Genomic DNA, 20,118 nt, shown 5'->3' with positions numbered 1-20,118 from the left:
CTGCCTTTTTGTCAATGCCACTGTCTCTAACCCATATACCATAGCTGGTCTCACTACCCTCGTATAGACCTTCCCTTTCACTCTTACTGGTACTAGTCTGTCACAAATCACTCCTGACACACTCTTCTCCACCCACTCCATCCTGCCTGTACTCTCTTCTTCACCTCTCTTCCACACTCACCTTTACTCTGAACTGTTGATCCCAAGTATTTAAACTCATCCACCTTCGCCACATCCACTCCCTGCATCCTCACCATTACTCTATCCCCCCTCTCATTCACACACACATATTCTGTCTTAGTCCTGCTGACCTTCATTCCTCTTCTCTAAAGCATATCTCCATCTCTCCAGGGTCTCCTCCACCTGTTCCCTACTCTCACTACAGATCACAATGTCATCTGCAAACATCCTAGTCTATGGGGACTCCTGTCTGATCTCGTCTGTTAACCTGTCCATCATCATTGCAAATAAGAAAGGGCTCAGAGCTGATCCTTGATGTAATCCCACCTCCACCTTAAATGCATCCGTCACTCCCACCGCAGACCTCACTGCTGTCACAATACCCTCGTACATATCCTGTACCACTCTTACATACTTCTGACACTCCCAACTTCCTCATACAATACCACAACTCCTTTCTAGGCACCCTGTCATATGCTTTTTCTAAGTCCACAAAGACAAGGTGCAACTCCTTCTGACATTCACTGTACTTCTCCATCACCACTCTCAGAGCAAACATAGCATCTGTAGTGCTCTTTCCTAGCATGAAACCATACTTGTTTGTCTTTTCGGCTTTTCCCGGTTAGGGGTTGCCACAGCGGAACTCCGGTCCGCTAATGATTGGCAATAGATTTTTTTATGGTGCCGAGTTGCCAGCCCAACCCCCAACCTTCAGCGGAGGCACGCCCATTCACGCACGTCTTTCTGAGGCCACTCGACCACGGGGAGGACATGCAGACACCACACAGAAGACACTCATTAATCATCACCGACCTTCTTAACCTAGCATGTTAAGTTGTCTATCTCGCCTTCGCTCTTGCTGGTTGGGATCGGAGCTGATCCTCGGCTCTGACTCGGCCAGCTTCAATAGCTTGAGAGCTGTTTACTGGCTCGAGGCTACCCCTTATCCCGTAATGCCTAACGATAGCTACCCAGATCTCATTTGCCGCTTCAGCTGCGAGGTGTCGTTTTTCTGGCTCAGGCTTGTATAAAGTTGTATAACTTTCTTCACTAGAATTCAACCCTTCTAGTATTTTATTATTAACGATCGTCTTGTTTTTTGTGTTAGTTGTTTAGCTTGTAGTTTCCCCCTTTTTCTTGTAGAACTCGTTTAACTTAGAGAGTTCTCCCCCACCCCTCTTCCCCTCTTGTCAGGTTAGCCGTTTAAGTTAGAGGCTTTCCTCCTGCGTTTCTCTTTTAGGCTAGCCGTTCAAGTTAGTGGCTTTCCTATTATCTTCAAAAAAAAAAAAAAAAAAAAAAACCTTTAGCTATACTCTTTTAGTAGAGTGTTTTTTTGGTAGACTGTATATTGCTTCTGGTTGTTATTGTTGTAATGGTTTTTCCTTCTACTTTTAAGGATGTCAAAGGAATCCTAGGTTTCTGGGTTCAAGAAGTGTGACTCATGCTGTCAGAAGATGTCTCTGACAGATGGGCACACTTCTTGCATCTATTGGTTGGGTGCTGTACACCTGCAGGACTCTTGTTCTATTTGCCATGCCTTTAGTCCAAGAGTCCTGCAGGAGCGTAAGAATAAGCTTATTCTTAGGGGTCTTCTAAAACCCCAGGATTCACCGGCCAACAGCTCACAGCCTGTGAAATCCCCTAAATCCACCAAGCCGTCTGCTCCAACTTCGGAGCAGTCTTTGGTTCAGGATTTACCTTCTAAGTCGGTTCCGGCTGGCATCGACAAGACAATCTCTCCGTCAGCTGCATCAGAGGCTTCGGAGCCGTCGCAGAGCCACAAGAGGCTGAGGTCCCCTTCACTAGAATTGGTACATTCTGCTTCTCGGTCTCCTTTACTTCAGAGCGAGCATAGTCTCCGATCCTCTCACTCCTCTCTATCCTCTAGGCTGTCTGATCACGATGTGGAGAGAGTGGTCAGTAGGTTGCTAAAGTCGCAGGCACTAGCTAAATTGTTGTCCAGCACTCAACAGGTATAAGCTCCGTCCACTTATCTCGATGTTCCTCCTCCAACTCCAATGAGTTCGGAGCCGGAGTTCGTTGGGGTTCGAGTGGTGGAACCATTGGCTCCGATAACTCTATCTCCTTCGGTTCCGACGTCGGCTCAGATTCCCTCAGTGGTGCCTTCCATCGAGGGATCTGGGCGCCGGGGCTCCCTTGTCCGCTCTAAGGGGGCGAGTGGCATCGGACCCTTGTCCGACCCCGTTCTCCCTCTCGGAGCTTCGGCGCAGGTGAGCTCGGCTCCTACACCAGCCTCGGAGCTGTCTTTCTCGGTGCGGAGAAAGATTCCTATTTCTTCGGAACCAGAGCTTTCTCTGCACCGTGGCAGGGACGCCTTCGATGTCATGCGGAGTGTGCTGTCCCCTGAGTCAGCTCCACTATCAGCCCCACCGGCTCCGTCCCCTGTAGTGCCTGTGCCAACCTCTGCTCCTCCTCCAGACCCTAAGCGTAGGGAACTGATGCTCCAGGACACCACATTGAGTGTTTTCTCCTCTTCTGAGGCCTCTCCTGATCACTCAGAAGAGCCCCCTTGGAAGAAAAAGTGTAAGAGGAAGCACACGGACTCCCCCGAGTCTGTCACTTCTGATACAGACTTAGATGATTTGGAAGGGTCCCCGAGATCCCCCTCTGAAGATGTTTCCTTGTCGGACATCCTAGAAATGCTTAAGCAGAGGGGGAACTGGAATCCCCCAGCCCCTTCTGAGGAAGCGTCTGTATTTCTGGATGCCTTCGGTTCAAGACCTTCCACCTTCTGGGTGTCTCCGCCTTTCGATCCACTTATGACAGTGGTGGCTCGAAAGGCTTGGTCAGCTCCAGATACAGTGGAACCAACTCCGAGGAGACCTAGTAAATTTATTACAGCACCCCAAGATAAGCAGTTCCTCTCAAAAGGTGTCCCTGTTGATGCTATGGTGGTAGCAGCAGCCTCCAAAAAAGAGTTAGCGGAGACCTCTTCGTCTGTCCATCCCCCTTACAAGGAGTCTAGGACGATGGACAGATATGGGAAGCGAATGTTCGCTTCAGCGACCTTGTCTATGAGGTCACTGAACTACCTGTGTCATTTTACCCGACTTCAAAGGGATCTCCTTAAAGAGCTCAGAGATGCCCTCCAAGATCCAACAGTTGAGGGAGCACAAGCCAAGGTAGCTTCCCAACTAGTGATGCTTAATTCTGTTGTTAACTCCTCCATGAGGCTCATTTCCTATGCAGCCGATGGGGTGAGTAGAGCCGCTGGTACCGGGGTGGCCCTTAGGAGGCATGCCTGGATGCGGCTGTGTAACTTTGCGGAACCCTTTTGAGCATCCTTCACCAGTACTCCCTTTGATGGTTCCTTTCCTTTTGGACCACAGGTGAAAGACACTTTGACTAGGTGTGAGCAAGAAGGCAAGACTCTCTCTGCCGAGGGAGTCGTTTTTCCACTCCCTCTAGACCCTACCCCAAGGGTCAGAAGAGTGGGAAGATGTGGTTCCGTAAATCTCAGGGAGCCTTGCCTGACACATGTAGTGATTTTTCCTCCAGAGGCAGAGGGGGAAACAATAATAGACACCGCCCTCGTGGCAGAGGGGGTCCGCAGAACCAGGGCAACAGAGAATCCTTCTCTCAGGCCCTTCCAGCATCCCTGAAGGGTTGCCCGGCTGCTCAACTCTGGAGGCAGCTGGGGGAAGACTTTCGCTGTACCCAAAAGCTTGGCGAAGTTTAACACAAGACAGATGGGTACGGTCCGTTATATCCGGAGGTTACAAAATTCCCTTCCATCAGCCCCCTTTACAGTCAAGGAAGACCCTCCCAGATGTTCCACCCAATCTGAAGAAGCAAGCAGTAAAAGAAGTTTCAAAACTGCTAGAAAAAAGAGCCATCCAGGAAGTCCCGGCAGACCAGCACAGATCCGGAACTTACTCAAGGTTCTTTAGTACCAAAAAAGACAGGGGACTGGAGACCGATTCTGGATCTCAGCAGACTAAACAGGTCTGTGCAAAGAAAAATGTTTCGGATGGTCACACTACAGTCCATTCTGCCCTTTCTGGGTCAGGACAATTGGATGTGCTCTATAGATCTTCAGGATGCGTACTACCATGTAAAGATGGACAGGCGCTCCAGGAGATATCTTCGCTTCCGGCTGGGGGCCAGTCCTTATCAATTCAGAGCTCTGCCCTTTGGTCTCACCATAGCCCCCAGGGTGTCCACCAAATGTATGGCAGTGGTCACGGCTCACCTGAGGCGTCAAGGATTCCAGGTGTTTCCGTATCAAGACGACTGGCTCCTTACTGCTACCACCAGGCATCAACTCATACAAGCACGGGACTACACAAGCAAAATCTGATCGCAGCTCGGCATCACAATAAATTTCGAAAAATCTGCCTTGTTGCCCTGTCAATCTATCACTTACATAGGAGCAGACTTAGACACAAGGATATGTTTGCAAGGCTACCACCAGAAAGGGTGTCCGCAATTCGTCAGCAGGTACAGGTTCTGATGCAGAGCAAAAGGATCCAAGTCAGGCACGTCCTTCAAACTCTGGGTTCCATGGCAGCAGCCATTCTCCTAATCCCACTGGCCCACTTTCATATGAGGATTCTTCAGTGGCTTCTGTTTACACAGTGGTCTTTCCAAGAGCTACCCATGACTTACAAGGTCATGATCACGGATGCATGCAAAAGGCATCTTTCTTGGTGGATGGTCTCCCCACTAGTTACTCAGGGCAGACCTTTCATACAACCCCCTCCGGTAGCCACAGTGACGACAGACACCTCCCTGATAGGGTGGGAGGGGCATTATCTGGGCAGGACAGTCCAAGTCACGTGGCAACCTCACGAGTACCATCTGCACATAAATGTCCTGGAAATGAGGGCCGTGCTCCTGGTGTTGCAAGCTCTTCAAGACTCTTTCTCCTGAGACAATTGCTGCTCAGACAACATGTCAGTGGTGTGGTACATCAACAAGCAGGGCGGAGCCAGGTCCTACCCGCTGTGTCGAGAAGCACTCAGACTTTGGCAATGGGCAATTTCCTCCCAACGTTTTCTGATTGCGACACACATTCCCGGGAGATCCAACGTCATAGCGGACAGGCTCAGCAGAGCTATTCTCATGCCCCACGAGTGGTCTCTGAATCAGGAAGTTGGGAATCTTGTTTTCTGCAAATGGGGACAGCCTTGCTGCGATCTCTTTGCCACCCCCTTCAACAGCAAATGCAGCAACTACTTCTCCCTTCTTCCGCTTCCGGGTCACACACCCAGAGACGCTCTAGTCCACGATTGGCCCCAGGGACTTCTTTATGCCTTTCCTCCTTTCCCTCTGATGCCCAAACTTCTACAGAACGCAATATCGTTGGGTTGCAAAATGATCCTCATTGCTCCCTACTGGCCTCGGCAGATATGGTTCCCGTTCCTGCATCGTTACCTTCTCGATCAACCCTTAACTCTGGACCCAATTCCAGACCTCCTGGTTCATCAATCAGGTGGGTTGCATCAATCCCTCAAAACTCTCCAGCTTACAGCTTGGTTACTCCACTTCCAACCTTAGCCAGGCTTCCCAGCAGTCCATGACATTATCGTCTCCTCTCACAAGTCTACAACGAGGAAAACTTATGTTAGCAAATGGAAACGTTTTTCTTGTTGGGCAAAGACTAGGAATGTGGATCCCTTTTCAGCCTCAGTCCACGAAATCTTTGAATTCCTAGCTCAACTGTTTCATTCCGGGTCCGCTTCTTCTACGATCAAGGTACAAATGGCGGCCATTTCTAACTTTCATGTTGGTTTTTCAAACTCTAACATTATGACTCATAAGCTATGTAAAGCTTTTTTGAGAGGGACAACTCTTCTTAGGCCTCCTCTCAGAGATCCCCCTCCTCCTTGGGACCTTCATTTAGTTCTAACCTCCTTAATTCTGCCCCCTTTGAACCAGCAGCATCTTGCTCTATCAAGTTCCTCTCTTGGAAGACACTCTTTCTGGTAGCCATTACTTCAGCCAGACATGTCTCCGAACTTCAGGCGCTATGCGTTTGTCCTCCATACTTGGTCATGAGGACAGGGTTGCTCTGAGGACTACTCACTCGTTTCTCCCTAAAGTCTGCTCAGAAAGTAATTTAAACCAATCTATAGATCTTCCTGTGTTTTTTCCCTAATCATACCAGCAAGGCAGAATACAAACTACACCAATTGGACGTTCATAGGCAATTGCGTTTTTATCTGCACAGAACTAAAGAATTAAGGAAGTCGGACCAACTATTCCTGTCTTGCGCTTTGGGCAAACAAAGTCTCCCAGTTTCCAAGGTAACCTTGTCCAGATGGTTGTCGCACACTATATCTTTCATTTATCAGTTAAGGAATAAACAATTGCCTATTAAACCGAAAGGTCATTCTACTAGGGCCTTTGCCACATCTGTAGCCTTCCAGTCTAGATTGCCCATTGATTCCATCTGTGCAGCTGCCACGTGGGCAAACCCTCATACCTTTATTTCTCATTACAAGTTGGATATGGTCTCCAGGAGCAGAGCCGACTTTGGTTCCACTGTTCTAAAGAGTGTTCCACTGAGCCACCCAGGTTTTTAGGTGCTAGGGACGCTGTCCCAACCAGCAAGAATGAAGGCGAGATAGACAACTTAACATAAAGAAGTTATGTACCTACCATAACGTTCCATGTTAGTTGTGTTCATCTCGCCTTCCTTCCTTGCGTCCCACCCTCCATCCCCCTGTCCTAGTGGATCAAGAGGAGTTTTTTTTTTGTCTGTTTCACTGGCTGTATGTTCTCTTGTTTCGTGTATTGACTTAAACAGTTGACTATACCTGCCATATTCTCTTGACTGTTTTATTATGTTATGTCTGGAGTTAGCTATTTCAAATGAGATCTGGGTAGCTATCGCTAGGCATTATGGGATAAGGGGTAGCCTCGAGCCAGTAAACAGCTCTCGAGCTATTGAAGATGGCCGAGTCGGAGCCGAGGATCGGCTCCGATCCCAGCCAGCAAGAAGGAAGGCGAGATGAAGACAACTAAACATGGAACGTTATGGTAGGTACATAACTTCTTTTTCCACTACTCTATCCCATAACTTCATGCTGTGACTGATCAGTTTAATCCCTTTGTAGTTACTACATCTCTGCACATCACCCTTATTCTTAAAAATCGGTACCAAAACACTTTTTCTCCATTCCTCAGGCTTCCTATCACTTTACAAGATTTCATTAAACAATCTAGTTAAAAACTCCTCTGCCATTTCACCTAAACACCTCCATGCTTCCACAGGTATGTCATCTGGACCAACAGCCTTTCCATTCTTCATACTCTTCATAGCTATCCTTACTTCCTCCTTGCTAATCCACTGCACTAAAGGATTCACTATCCGCACATCATCCAACCTTCTCTCCCTCTTCTTCTCTTCATTCATCAGCCCCTCAAAGTACTCTTTCCATCTGCTCAACACACACTCCTCACTTGTGAGAACGTTTCCTTTATTATCCTTTATCACCCTTACCTGCTGCACATCGTTAATAGCTCGGTTCCTCTGTCCTTTTCTCCCTCCTTAATTTCCAACCTTTCGTACAACTTTTCATATGCCTTATCCTTCGCCCCTCTCTCTCTGCCATGCACCTCATAGGTTCATAGTAGGCTATCTGCCCTAGGGCATTTATAAGCCTAGCCAGAGTGTGTTTGGCTTTCGCCACCCATTTTAAATGAATTTTGCTATGCCCTTTTTCGAGGTTAGTATACTGTGCCTCTGTCTAACAGTGACACAGAAGTGATACCCGGGGTAAACCTACGATCTCCCATCCACTCATCAAAATTCCTCTTGAAGAGAGTCAATGAGGGACTCTGCCTAACCTGGACTGGGATTTTATTCCAGAGTGAAGGGAGCCTTTGGGTTATGAATTTGTCCCTCCAGCATGTCCTATTTATTTCAGTGCTGAGGTTCAAGTCTCTCGAGCTTCATTGGATTTGGATTTTCTGAGGTGCAGCATGTCCATTAATTCCGGGTTGGACATGGCTTTATACGTCAGGCACAGATCGCCTCTGAGCAGGCGGTATGCCACTGAGTAGAGCTGGAGTTTCTTTAACCGGGCAGCATATGGCATCTGTTTGAGCCCTTTGATCCTCTTGGTGAGGTACTTTTGGGGTCTTTCCAGATGTTCATCGTGCATACAGCTGCAGTAATCACAGATGGGTTTTCTGCCGTCAGGCGGGTCCTCGGTCGGCCGAATTCCAAAGTCTAGGTCCGGCGTCGGTTGTTGTCGCTTTCTTTCCTGACGTTAGTGAGGTAGGAGTATATAAGACACAGCCGACGCCATTTTCTTCAGTCTTTTTTGCTGCGCGGTGCCCGAAGCAGAAGCAGTTCGCAAGTGCCGAATATTTTTCAACCGAAGTCTTCATTAAAGCTAAGTACCTCGTTGGGGAAACTTTTCTTGCCTCAGACCGATGTCAGAAAAAGTTAACAATTGTATTTCTTGTGGGAAGCAAATACCGCATAAGGATTTCCATTCCCTCTGCATACCTTGTTTAGGCCCAGACCACGACGTCTCGGGCTGTCGCTTTTGCGCTACTCTCAATAAACGCACTATTAAGCGTCGGGCGGAGTTCGCCCAACACTTTTTTGGTACAGCCTTTTGTCCAAAAAACGTAAGGACAAGGACCGACACGCGAGGTCCGCGGTCCCCACCGACACCACGCCAAAACCGGCTACACGTGGTCCGGTTCTCAGCGAGACGCCTATGCAGTCCCTGACTACCGACGACACTTCTTTGGCGGTGTCTTCTGTAACCGAGACCGCAGGTACCTCGGCCCAGACTACAACCACCGAAGCCACTGTGAGCGTTGAGCCTCCTAATGTGGACAGGTCCACTTCCACCCATGGTGTCTTTAGACCCTCATCTTCCTTTTCCATTAAGGCCTTTACCAAGTCCAAATCAGCCAGGCATCCCAAGAGGCCTGTTGCACAGGGCCCATCTCCAGGCCCCATGCCTAAAAACTGAATCTTAAAATGGCTGAGGATTTAGTTACTCTTATCAGGGGTTCCCAACCCCTCCAGACAAGAGACCCAGAGTGGAGGAAGATTCTCCTCTTCTGATTAGGGCTCCATTTTTCAGAACATTCTGATGTAGAGGAACACTCTTACTCCCTTTTGAAGATTCTGATGCAGAGCAGTCCATTCCTTCTGTATCTCCTCCTGAGGATTTTTCTTTTGGGGAAACCTTGCACACCTTGAGGGAACAGTTCCATTGGGAAGGCCAAGACTTTTCTGATTCCAAGAAAAGACTTAGGGAATTTCTTTTGTTACCTCAACACAGACCTCTGGCGATACCTCCTGTCTTGGACATACTTGATGATGTTTATTCGGAGGCTTGCCTTAATCCGGATTCCCTGCCTCCTGCCCCAGTCAAGCCTGATGGGTACGACAGGGTTCCTAACTCTCACCAATTTCTTTACAAAAGCCATAACGCTGACCCTGAAACCATTTCTCAAGGCCCCAAGGGAATGAAGGCCTGTACTGCTAAGAATCCACTACCTTCCGAAAGAGAGTCAAGATCCTTAGAAAGGTGGGGAAAAAAGGTATATACCTCATCCACCCTAGCCATGAGGGCCTTAAATTGTCAGTTTCATATGCTTAAATATCAGCAGTTTCTGTTATCACAATTAAGAAATAAAATGTCTCAACCTGAACAACCAGACTTGAAGGAGTTGCAGGATATGATGCATAGTGCAGAACAAGTGGGTAAACGCACCTTACAATGTGGCTATGATGCCCTAGAGGCCTCAAGTAGAGCTGCTGTTACAGGATCAGTCATTCGTAGACATGCCTGGCTTAGGGAACAAATCTTGCCTGATCATGTGAAAGCTAAACTATTAGATGCTCCTTTACAAAAGGATGTGTTATTTGGTACTAATGCTGAGGAGATACTACGGAAAATGGAAGAAAAAGCCAAATCTATGCAAACTGTCAAAGCTTTTCTACAGGATCAACCACCACCTTTTAGCAGAAATTGGCCTTCTAAAAACTGGTCCTTTCCAGCCACGGACAAGCCCCAAAGAGGTAGATACAGGCGCACAAGGGGCAGAGAACAATCACAAGGATCATATAGAGGCAGGCAATGGCAAACTCCAGCACCAAGAGGTGGCGGAGACAGTGCACAACAATACAGGAAACAAACCCAATGACTTCCTGTTTTCCTTGCTAAGCAAGTCTCAGCTGGCAGCACCCTTGGGAGGAAAACTGGCATTATTTACAAGAAATTGGCATATTGTCACAACAGACAAGTGGATCCTGGACGTTATAAACAGAGGCTGCAGATTTCATTTTCACACTCTTCCAAAAATGAGAGGCATGCCAAACCTGCCACACAATCAAAGGGCAGAGGCACAACTACAAATTTCAAAGCTCATAGACATGAAAGCTATTCAAGAGGTACCTATTCACGAGCAAGGTTAAGGTTTTTACTCCAGGCTATTTCTGGTACCAAGGAAAGGATCCGACTGGAGACCCATTTTGGACTTGTCCATCCTAAACACATTCTTACTCGTACCAAAATTCAAGATGCTCACATTACAGCAGCTTCTTCCCATGCTGGGCAAGGAGTTTTAGCTGGTAACATTGGACCTCAAGGAGGCATACCTGCATGTCCCAGTCAGACAAAGCTGCAGAAGATACCTCAGATTTCTTGCAGGTTCAATCCACTATCAATTCTCTGCATTGCCCTTTGGCTTATCTACTGCGCCCATAGTATTCACGAAATGCCTGGCATCAGTAATTGCCTACTGCAGACTTCAAGGGATACAAATTTACCCTTATTTGGACGACTGCCTGATCCAAGCGGACAGCAAGCACATACTTCTGGAACATCTGGCTTATGTAACACGGTTACTGCATTCTGTGGGATACACAATCAACAAAGAGAAATCCAGGCTAACACCATCTCAGAAAATAACTTTCCTGGGTGCCAACTTGGACACAAACACCCAGATGGCCTATCTTATGCCAGAAAAACAGGGGCAACTAACTCAATACTTCAAAATACTAGCAAATTGTACCAGGCTTACTGCAAGGAAAATCCTGCAGGCTCTGGGCTTCATGGCATCTTGCATTCTTTTAATCCCATGTGCAAAGTTGCATATGAGGAAACTTCAATGGTACCTAAAAAACCTTTGGTCTCAGCACAGCCACAGTTTGGAAACAATAATTCCATGTTTGCAAAAGGAATTTCTGTGGTGGGCCCAAGCATGTCAAACAAACACAGGTCTCCCATTCTGCAAGCCTCAAGCAAATCAAGTCATCACAACAGACGCCTCAGATTACACCTGGGGGGCACACATGAGAGACAGGTGCATTCAGGGCAAATGGTCCCAAAAGGAAAAGCACCTTCACATCAATCAAAAAGAAATGCTAGCAGTGATAAATGCAATTACAGCTTTCAAGGACTTCCTGCATCCAGGACAATTATTGATAAGAACAGACACCACCACAGTAATGTGGTACATAAACAAACAAGGAGGAACACATTCATACCCCCTGTGCAGACTAGCCATGACACTTTGGAACTTGGCTCTGGAATGGCAAATCGAACTTCAAGCACAGTACTTGCCAGGTTTGGAAAACACGCTGGCAGACAATCTAAGCAGAAATATGACAGATCCACACGAATGGAAGTTGCATCCTCAAGTGTTTACAAAGATAATCCAAGCGTGGGGGAGGCCAGACATAGATCTCTTCGCCTCCCACAGGAATCATCAGTTGGAAAAGTTTTGTTCAAGGACCTTTCATCCAAAGGCCTGGAGAGTGGACGCCTTTTCATTCAGTTGGACAGCATGGACAGTTTACGCTTTCCCACCACTGCCTCTTCTGCCCAAGGTGCTCTTGAAAGCAAGAGCAGACAGACCGAAGATGATACTGATTGTTCCAGACTGGCCAAGACAACACTGGTACCCACTCCTGAGGAGCCTAACACATACTCCTCCCTGGTCCCTACCTCTAATGCCTCTTCTGCTGACTCAGCACAGCTACAAAACTCTTCACAGTCAGCTGAAAACACTCAATCTCGCTGCATGGAAAATTCCTTAACACCACAACAGACTCTACTCCCCAAAGAGGTGCAGGATGTCATTTTGGAGGCCAGAAGGCCATCTACTAGAAAGGCTTACTCCAAAATGGAAACGGTTTTGCTCTTGGAATGAGAAAAAAGGCCAGGACCCTAGAAAACTGAATTTGCCTCAGGTATTACAGTATCTAGGTGAGCTGCTGAACAGTGGACTTTCATTTTCCTCCATAAAAATCCATGCCTCAGCCATTTCTGCAGAATTCAACACAGATCCACCCTTATTCTCTCACCCACTCTTAAGACAGTTCCTCAGAGGGGCTAAGAATATAAGACCACCAAGGAAACAACCAATTCCAGCCTGGGATCTTAATTACATTCTAGAAAAATTAACATTGCCTCCCTTTGAACCAGCTGCCTCAACAGATTTGCAATATTTGTCCTGGAAAACAGCTTTCCTCCTGGCCATTACCTCAGCTCGTAGGGTTTCGGAACTACAAGCCCTCATGGCTGTGCAGCCCTTTCTCAACTTCCATCAGGACAGGGTTTCCCTTCGAACCAACCCGTCATTTATACCTAAAGTGGTATCCAGGGTAGCTTTAAATCAAGCCATACACTTACCTACCTTTTACCCCAATCCTCAAAACAAAGGGGAAAGGCTGCTACACTCCTTAGACATCCATAGACAGCTACGTTATTATTTGGACAGAACAAAGCCTTTCAGGAAATCAGAACAACTTTTTGTGTCTTATGCTGTAGGAGCTCAAGGGAAGCCACTTACCAAACAGACAATTTCAAAATGGATAGGCCACTGCATACGGTTTTGTTACTCCTATCATGGAAATTCTGTCCCTACAGGCATCAGATCCCACTACACCAGGGCCACAGCTACCTCTACAGCCTTCCTCAGAGGAGTTCCTACCAAAGATATTTTGGAGGCAGCCACTTGGAGTTCTATGCATACTTTCACAAAACACTACCACCTGCCTTTATATTCCAAAACTAGAGCAGGCTTTGCCACTGCTGTGTTGCAGGGCATTCTGGCTCATCCCAGTTCCACCTAGTGCCTACCACCCTGTGCGTAGCTTTGGGATTCTACCCATCTGTGATTACTGCAGCTGTATGCACGATGAACATAGTACAGTTTTGTATCTACCATAAATGTAGATGTTAGAGTGCTAATACAGCTGCAGTACAGTTTTCCCTCCCTCCTTCCCCTCTTGGTAAAGGCCTAGGGCCTAACCCCTCTTCATACAACCTGATTGGGTTATCCTTCTATGGTGTATTTGCTTGTAACTACTGTTTTTTGATTATATTGCATTTCATGTATATAATTATAATTTATGTATTGCCTTCCTTTTGGGGGCACCTGACATCTGGGACAAGAAAGACTGAAGAAAATGGCGTCGGCTGTGTCTTATATACTCCTGCCTCACTGACGTCAGGAAAGAAAGCGACAACAGCCGACGCCGGACCTAGACTTTGGAATTCGGCTGACCGAGGACCCGTCTGACGGCAGAAAACCCATCTGTGATTACTGCAGCTGTATTAGCACTCGAACATCTACATTTATGGTAGGTACAAAACTGTACTTTCTGAGCCCTGCCCTTTGGTCTCACTACAGCCCCCAGAGTGTTCAAATGTATGGCAGTGGTCATGGCTCACTGGAGGCATCTAGGATTCCAGGTGTTTCCATACCTAGACGATTGGCTCCTTACCTCCACCACCAGGCATCTACTGATTTGGGCAAGAGAATCCACTCTGACACTCTGCAACCACTTAGGCATTACTGTCAACTTAGAAAAGTCTGCTTTGTCGCAATCGCAGCATATCGTCTTTAGCGGGGCAGCGTTAGACACTTCAACCACCACTCTGCGTCTACCTTTCGAGAGGGCCTCACTTCTTCACCAACATGTCAGCTCACTGGTGTCAAAAGACAGTTCCAACAGCAGAGGTCTTAAAAGTACTGGGTATGATGCCAGCAGCAGACTTATCCATACCATTAGCAAGGATGCATATGCGGATTCTTCAATGGCTACTGTTCACTCAATGGTCTTATCAGGAACTTCCAATGAAGCATATGATTGTGATAACAAATTCTTGCAAGAGAGACCTTCATTGGTGGTTGACTCCGATTCATGTCACAATAGGACATCCATTTGTGCTACCCCTGCCGATAGCCACTGTGACCACGGACGCTTCCATGATAGGGTGGGATGGGGCATTTTCAGGGAAAGGCTGCCCAAGGCACATGGACGGATCAAGAATCACATCTGCATATCAATGTTCTAGAGATGAGAGCTGTACTTCTGGCATTGCAGGACTCTCTTACTCTAGGGACATTTGCAATTCAGACATACAGCATGTCAGTGGTCTGGTATTTAACAAACAGGCTGGACCAAGTCTTACCCTCTTTGCTGAGAAGCCCTCAGAGTTTGGCAGTGGGCTGTTATCCCAGCGCTTTCTGTTGGCAACGCACATCCCGGGGAGATCCAACGTGATAGCAGACAAACTGAGCAGGGCAATTTTGTTGCCACACGAGTGGTCCCTCTATCAGGACATTGCGGACAGGATTTTCCACAAATGGGGCCAGCCTTGCTGTCACCTTTTTGTCAGCCACATCAACACCAAATGCAGAAGCTACTTCACCCTGATTCCCCCTCTGAGACAACCCCTGAGAGACGCACTCATAGACTATTGGCCCCCAGGTCTCCTATATGCATTTCCTCCAATCTCACTAATGCCAAGATTATTACAGAAAGCAAAGTCGCTGGGAAGGACCATCATTCTTATAGCCCCCCCCCCCCCCCCATTGGCCTTGGCAGAGTTGGTTCCCATTTCTTTATAATCATCTCTTGAAGGATCCATGGATTCTGGACCCAATTCTGGACCTTCTGACACATCCTTCAGGGGATCTCCACCCTTCATTGCAGTCCCTGAAGCTGACAGCTTGGCTGCTGTAGTTCCCCACATAGCCAGGCTTCACAATCTTTCTTATGACACAAAGCAAATCCTTTTGTCTTCTCTCAAACCTTCCTCCAGGAGATTATATCGTAGTAAGTCGAAGAGATTTTCCATTTGGGCTTCAAAACAGAACATTGATCCTTTTCACGCTCCCTTGACATCTATATTGGAATTCTCAACTGTTATCTTTAATGAAGGAGCAGCAGCGGCTACAGTTCGGGTTCAGTTAGCTGCCATATCTAATTTCCATCTTGGAGTAGACGGACTAAATGTTATGGCCCACAAGTTGTCCAAGGCTTTTCTTAAAGGAACCTTTCACATGAGGCCTCCAGTAAAAACTCCTTATTCCCCCTGGAATCTGAATTTCATGCTGTCTCGCATAATTCTTCCCCCGTTTGAACCTGCATCATCTTGTGATCTCAAATATTTGTCGTGGAAAACCATTTTTCTAGTGACCATTACTTCTGCCCGCAGAGTGCCAGAGCTTCAAGCCTTGTCTATCACACACCACCTTATATGATTTTTCATGCTGATAGAGTATCTCTCAGGACAAATCCTTCCTTTTTACCTAAAGTTTGTTCTGAGTCTAATATCAATTAAGTCATTGAATTGCCAGTCTTCTTCCCCAACCACTCAAACAAACTAGAGTATATGCTGCACAAACTAGACATTCATAGACAGCTCAGATATTATTTGGATAGGACAAAAGATTTTAGAAAATCAGACCAACTATTTGTTTCCTTTTCTGAAGCCAGGAAAGGTAGACCGGTGGCTAAAACAACCCTTTCTAAGTGGCTATCTGATTGTATCACCTGTTTGTTCAGCTGCTAATATGCCCTTACTACACAGAATTAAAGCTCATTCAACCAGAGCAGTTTCTACATCCTCTGTATTTCAAGCCAAATTGCCTATTGACGACATCTGTGCTGCAGCCACTTGGTCTAAGCCTCATATCTTTATCACTCATTACAAGGTGGAAAAGGCCTCCAGGGACAGGGCTTCCTTTGGTTTTACGGTCCTGAAGAATATACTTCCGTGAGCCACCCAAGATTGAGGGTGCTAGGGGCACTACCCTTCAGTGAAGAATGAACGGTGAGATTGAACAACTTCACATTAAGAAGTTATGTACTCACCATAACTTTCCATGTGATTCGTTCCATCTCTCCTTCATTCTCACATCCCTCCCTCCATCCCCCACCTGGCTGACAGTTGACCTAGACGTTGGTCTCATCCTGGTAATTCAATTCCTTCCTTTTTCCCTCTCTTAGGAGAGTAGTCCTTTTACAAGGATATGGTACACGCAGCAAACAAGAACTGAGGTAATTCCAGCAGTGCATTATGGGATAAGGGGCTGGGTCTCGAGCAATTGGAAAACCTTGTGCTTGCTACCGGCCGTGTAGGACCCGAGGGATCGGCTTCGAACCCATCAGTGAAGATTGAAGGCGAGATGGAACAACTCACATGGAACGTTATGGTGAGCACATAACTTCTTAATATCCTCCTCTTTCACTGTTGCAGTATTCACTCCCTCCCCCTGCCCCCTGGTCATTTTCTCTTCTGGATGTACTGATTACTTCTCTTTTTCCTTGGACTGGCTTTCCTACTGAGGCTGTTATTTCTGAGGATGGTAAGTCTGGAAAGTCTGGACTTCACCTTTATGCCCTACATTTTGCAAAGGGCATATGTCTGACGTACGGCGTACCTTAAGGCAACCTTAAGGCTTTGGTATACTAGCCAAATGTCAGGCTGCCCTTGGCAGGGATCCCTACTGTTATGAATACTGCGTCAGTGAAGAGGACCTCCTCCACTGAAGGATATCCTCAATTAACATTCTTAATGTCATTTTGATATTAACTATTTGCCATTTCTAATACTGCCTATTAAATGCTGGTAGGTCACTTCATTAAAGAAGTCACATAAATAAAGTTCTAGATGCCATAAGAAGCTGTGTGTTGAAGTGGGTTAAAAATAATGCTCTTAGGCTTGAGTGAGTTAACGTATTACACAGTAAAGACTAGCTTAGCTGGGACTTAGAGTTTATACCAAGAGGTTTATCTGCATGACCTTTTGCCCTTTGATTCATACATAGATATGTATGTTTTGCATCAGCATATCATTAAGGTAGAAAGCCCACCTGCTACCCCAAGTCAGGGGCTCATTCCCCCAAACCACTCAACTATAGATTCCAACTCAATGACTGCACAGCCAGGAAAAAATCAAAAATACCATAACACAGTGAATCAGTGCCGGCACACAAATCTCCAAGTTTGGGGGTACAACGTGATGCTGGGCATTGCCATTCCACACACAGTCTTCAAAATTATGTCCTTAACTCTTGCAGTCAAAATGCCAACACAAATATCATCAACAGACTTCTACAGTTTTCAACAAAATGGCTTTTCAATCAAACATGCTTTCAATCATCTGTTTTTTTAACTATTCATGGTTCAAGGAAACCCACCTTGCAAAAAAAGGTGATGGTATATATGTTTAGAATGTTTGTTTTTATGAAATGGTCTTTCAGTCAGATGTACTTTGTTTTTTGTACTTACTGTTTTTTGTCAAACCTATCTGCGGTAAAATGATAATCGTGTACTTTTTATGTGTATATGTGTGTGTGTGTGTATATATATATATATATATATATATGTGTGTGTATATATATATATATATATATGTATGTATATATATATATATATATATATATGTATGTATGTATACCCACACACACACACATGTATGTAGTATGTCTGAACAGCTGTATAAACATTTAAAATCTGTATTGGGTGTTGTCTGTTTTCATCTGATTCAGCATGTGGCATAAGAAAATAAAATAAACCTCCAATCAACATGGCTGAAAATGAACTATAAACTTTAATAAAACAAAAAATGTAAAATAAAAAGTAAACACTTTTCACAAATAATCTGCTTCTTCAGCAATTTCTGCAACCCAGTACTTGTTTTATAATAGAGAGATTTTTATGCTGACTGTAAGTAAAGATCTGGTTTATTATGCAGACTGTACTGTCTGCAGAGCCTTCTATGTTGGCAAAATGATTTGCACGCTAAAAGAAAGGGTCATGGAGCATATAAATAAAAAGTAAGTAACTAATGTCCTGGCCAAGCATGTATTGGAACGAAGTAGTGATCGCTCATTCAAGTTTTTTGTGCTGGAGCTGACCACTGAATGTGCAGGGTCAGGATCAGAATAATATAACAGAATGCCGTGAGCTACGTTGCATACTACTTTTACAAGCACACCTTCCACCAGGATTGAATGGGACAATTTCATTGAAGCCAGTGTTGAAATCCCACCCTTTGTCATTAAATTACACTTTTGGGGGCTTGGCCCATAGTGAACACTTGATTGGCTGATTTACTCATGAGTCAGCTTTCTGCATGTGTTTCAGTGATTGGACCTTGTTAGATTTTTAAATGCTCTTCCTTTAGTGGTTTTTATATGGTCTGAAGAAGCTGATTGAGCATCTGTGAAAGCACTTACCTTTTTATTTTACGTTTTCTGTTTTATTAAAGTTTATAGTTAATTTTCAGCTGTGTTGAGTGGAGTTTTATTTATATTCTTAGAGTATTTTATTTTGTAGTACTCAGACCTTTATCAAGTGGCTTTGAGTTTTTATTTTGTATCAGCATGTGGCATGTCTGATTCAACTTCACTTCCTTATACCAGAGTATAATTCAGACAGGAGTGGAGAATTCTACGTAGGGAGGAGTCAGAACTTCTCGGATCCAGAACTTTGGTATAAGGCGCCGAGATTGGATCCGAATCCCACATACTGAACCAGATGAAAATAAGACAGCTCTGATCTGTCATTATGGTAACTTCATAACTTTAATTTATATTTAGTTTGTATACATACACACAGCTTTCATTAACAACTCTGTCTTAAAAAAAAAAAAAAAAAATGACTTGTGCATTCTAACGGCTGATGCGTTTTGTGAAGGACCATTTTGGCACTTATATGCATTAGTAATAATTATACTTTTTGTTTTCACAGCAAGGCACTTATTTTACACAGCCTTTATATGCAGCACCACCTCATGTAATTCACCATACCACAGTTGTACAGCCAAATGGTATGCCTGCACAAATATACCAAGCTCCGATCCCAGCGCCCAGAGGAAACAGTGTTGCTATGGGAATGGTGGCTGGGACTACCATGGCAATGTCTGCAGGTATGTGTTTTTGTGAATTTACTCCAGGAGAGTTCATGCGAGTTGCCTCCTTTCAGACATTTTCAGCGCATGTTTGAAAATATCAGAAAATTGTTTTTCTCCTAGCACTTTGAAAATTTAGATTTTTATTCGAAAACTAAGGCATTATTTTGAGAAATTTTAAATTTTTTTCTCTGAATAACTAGAATTGAACTAGTTAGCCTTGGTGATGGCTTTAGAATGTATGCAAAAAGAGTTCAGGTCTCATTCCAGATAATTTAAGTGGTGTCCACAGTTCAGTCAGTTTTTGTTTTGAACTCAAGTTGTTGACATCACCAATGGTTTATCTCCTGGTAGTTTGAGCCATGTACTGTCGTACTTGTGGCTTGTAGTTGATTTCAAGATGTGAAGTATTTTTGACAAGAAAGGGGCTCCTTTTACATGGGTATCTTGCTTTCTGGTCCTAGGGTTTCTGGTAGTGCTATTTTTGTGAGGGGGTGGTGGTTGATAACAGGTCATATTGTTGGCTTTCTTTTATCTGGTACGAGTCTGTCCATACTTTGTAACATCAGGACTGTTGTAGGGGCAAGTGTGCTCTCTAGGTGTGTCTTCTTGGCTTATAATTAAGAGCAAAGGACCTTATTCTCTGGGTCATTTTGCTGTTTGTGCTAGAGAAGTGGATCCATAGTTTATTTGGACCCCCCCCCCCCCCGGAAATCCTTCTCTAGAAGTCAGAGGCGGAAGTAAAATGTGATTCAAAAAATTTAGATTTTCATAAGAACACTCT

The 20,118-nt window shown here is 45.4% G+C and overlaps 1 protein-coding gene across 1 annotated transcript in view; it reads left to right on the top strand.

Moving 5' to 3' along the window:
- The window catches only part of FAM168B (family with sequence similarity 168 member B), a gene marked incomplete in the record, with an annotated part of 948,287 nt that overhangs the window by 595,026 nt on the left and 333,143 nt on the right, over nucleotides 1-20,118 (top strand). Inside the window, 1 exon segment of the mRNA XM_044070175.1 lies at nucleotides 19,175-19,352. Coding sequence (XP_043926110.1) covers nucleotides 19,175-19,352 — 178 coding nt within the window.

Source organism: Protopterus annectens, chromosome 4.part1 (genome assembly GCF_019279795.1).
Source record: "Protopterus annectens isolate FY-2018-M chromosome 4.part1, PAN1.0, whole genome shotgun sequence".
NCBI classification, from domain to species: domain Eukaryota; kingdom Metazoa; phylum Chordata; order Ceratodontiformes; family Protopteridae; genus Protopterus; species Protopterus annectens.
Note: the sequence above shows the minus strand (reverse complement) of the source record. Positions and strands in the feature narration are given on the sequence as shown.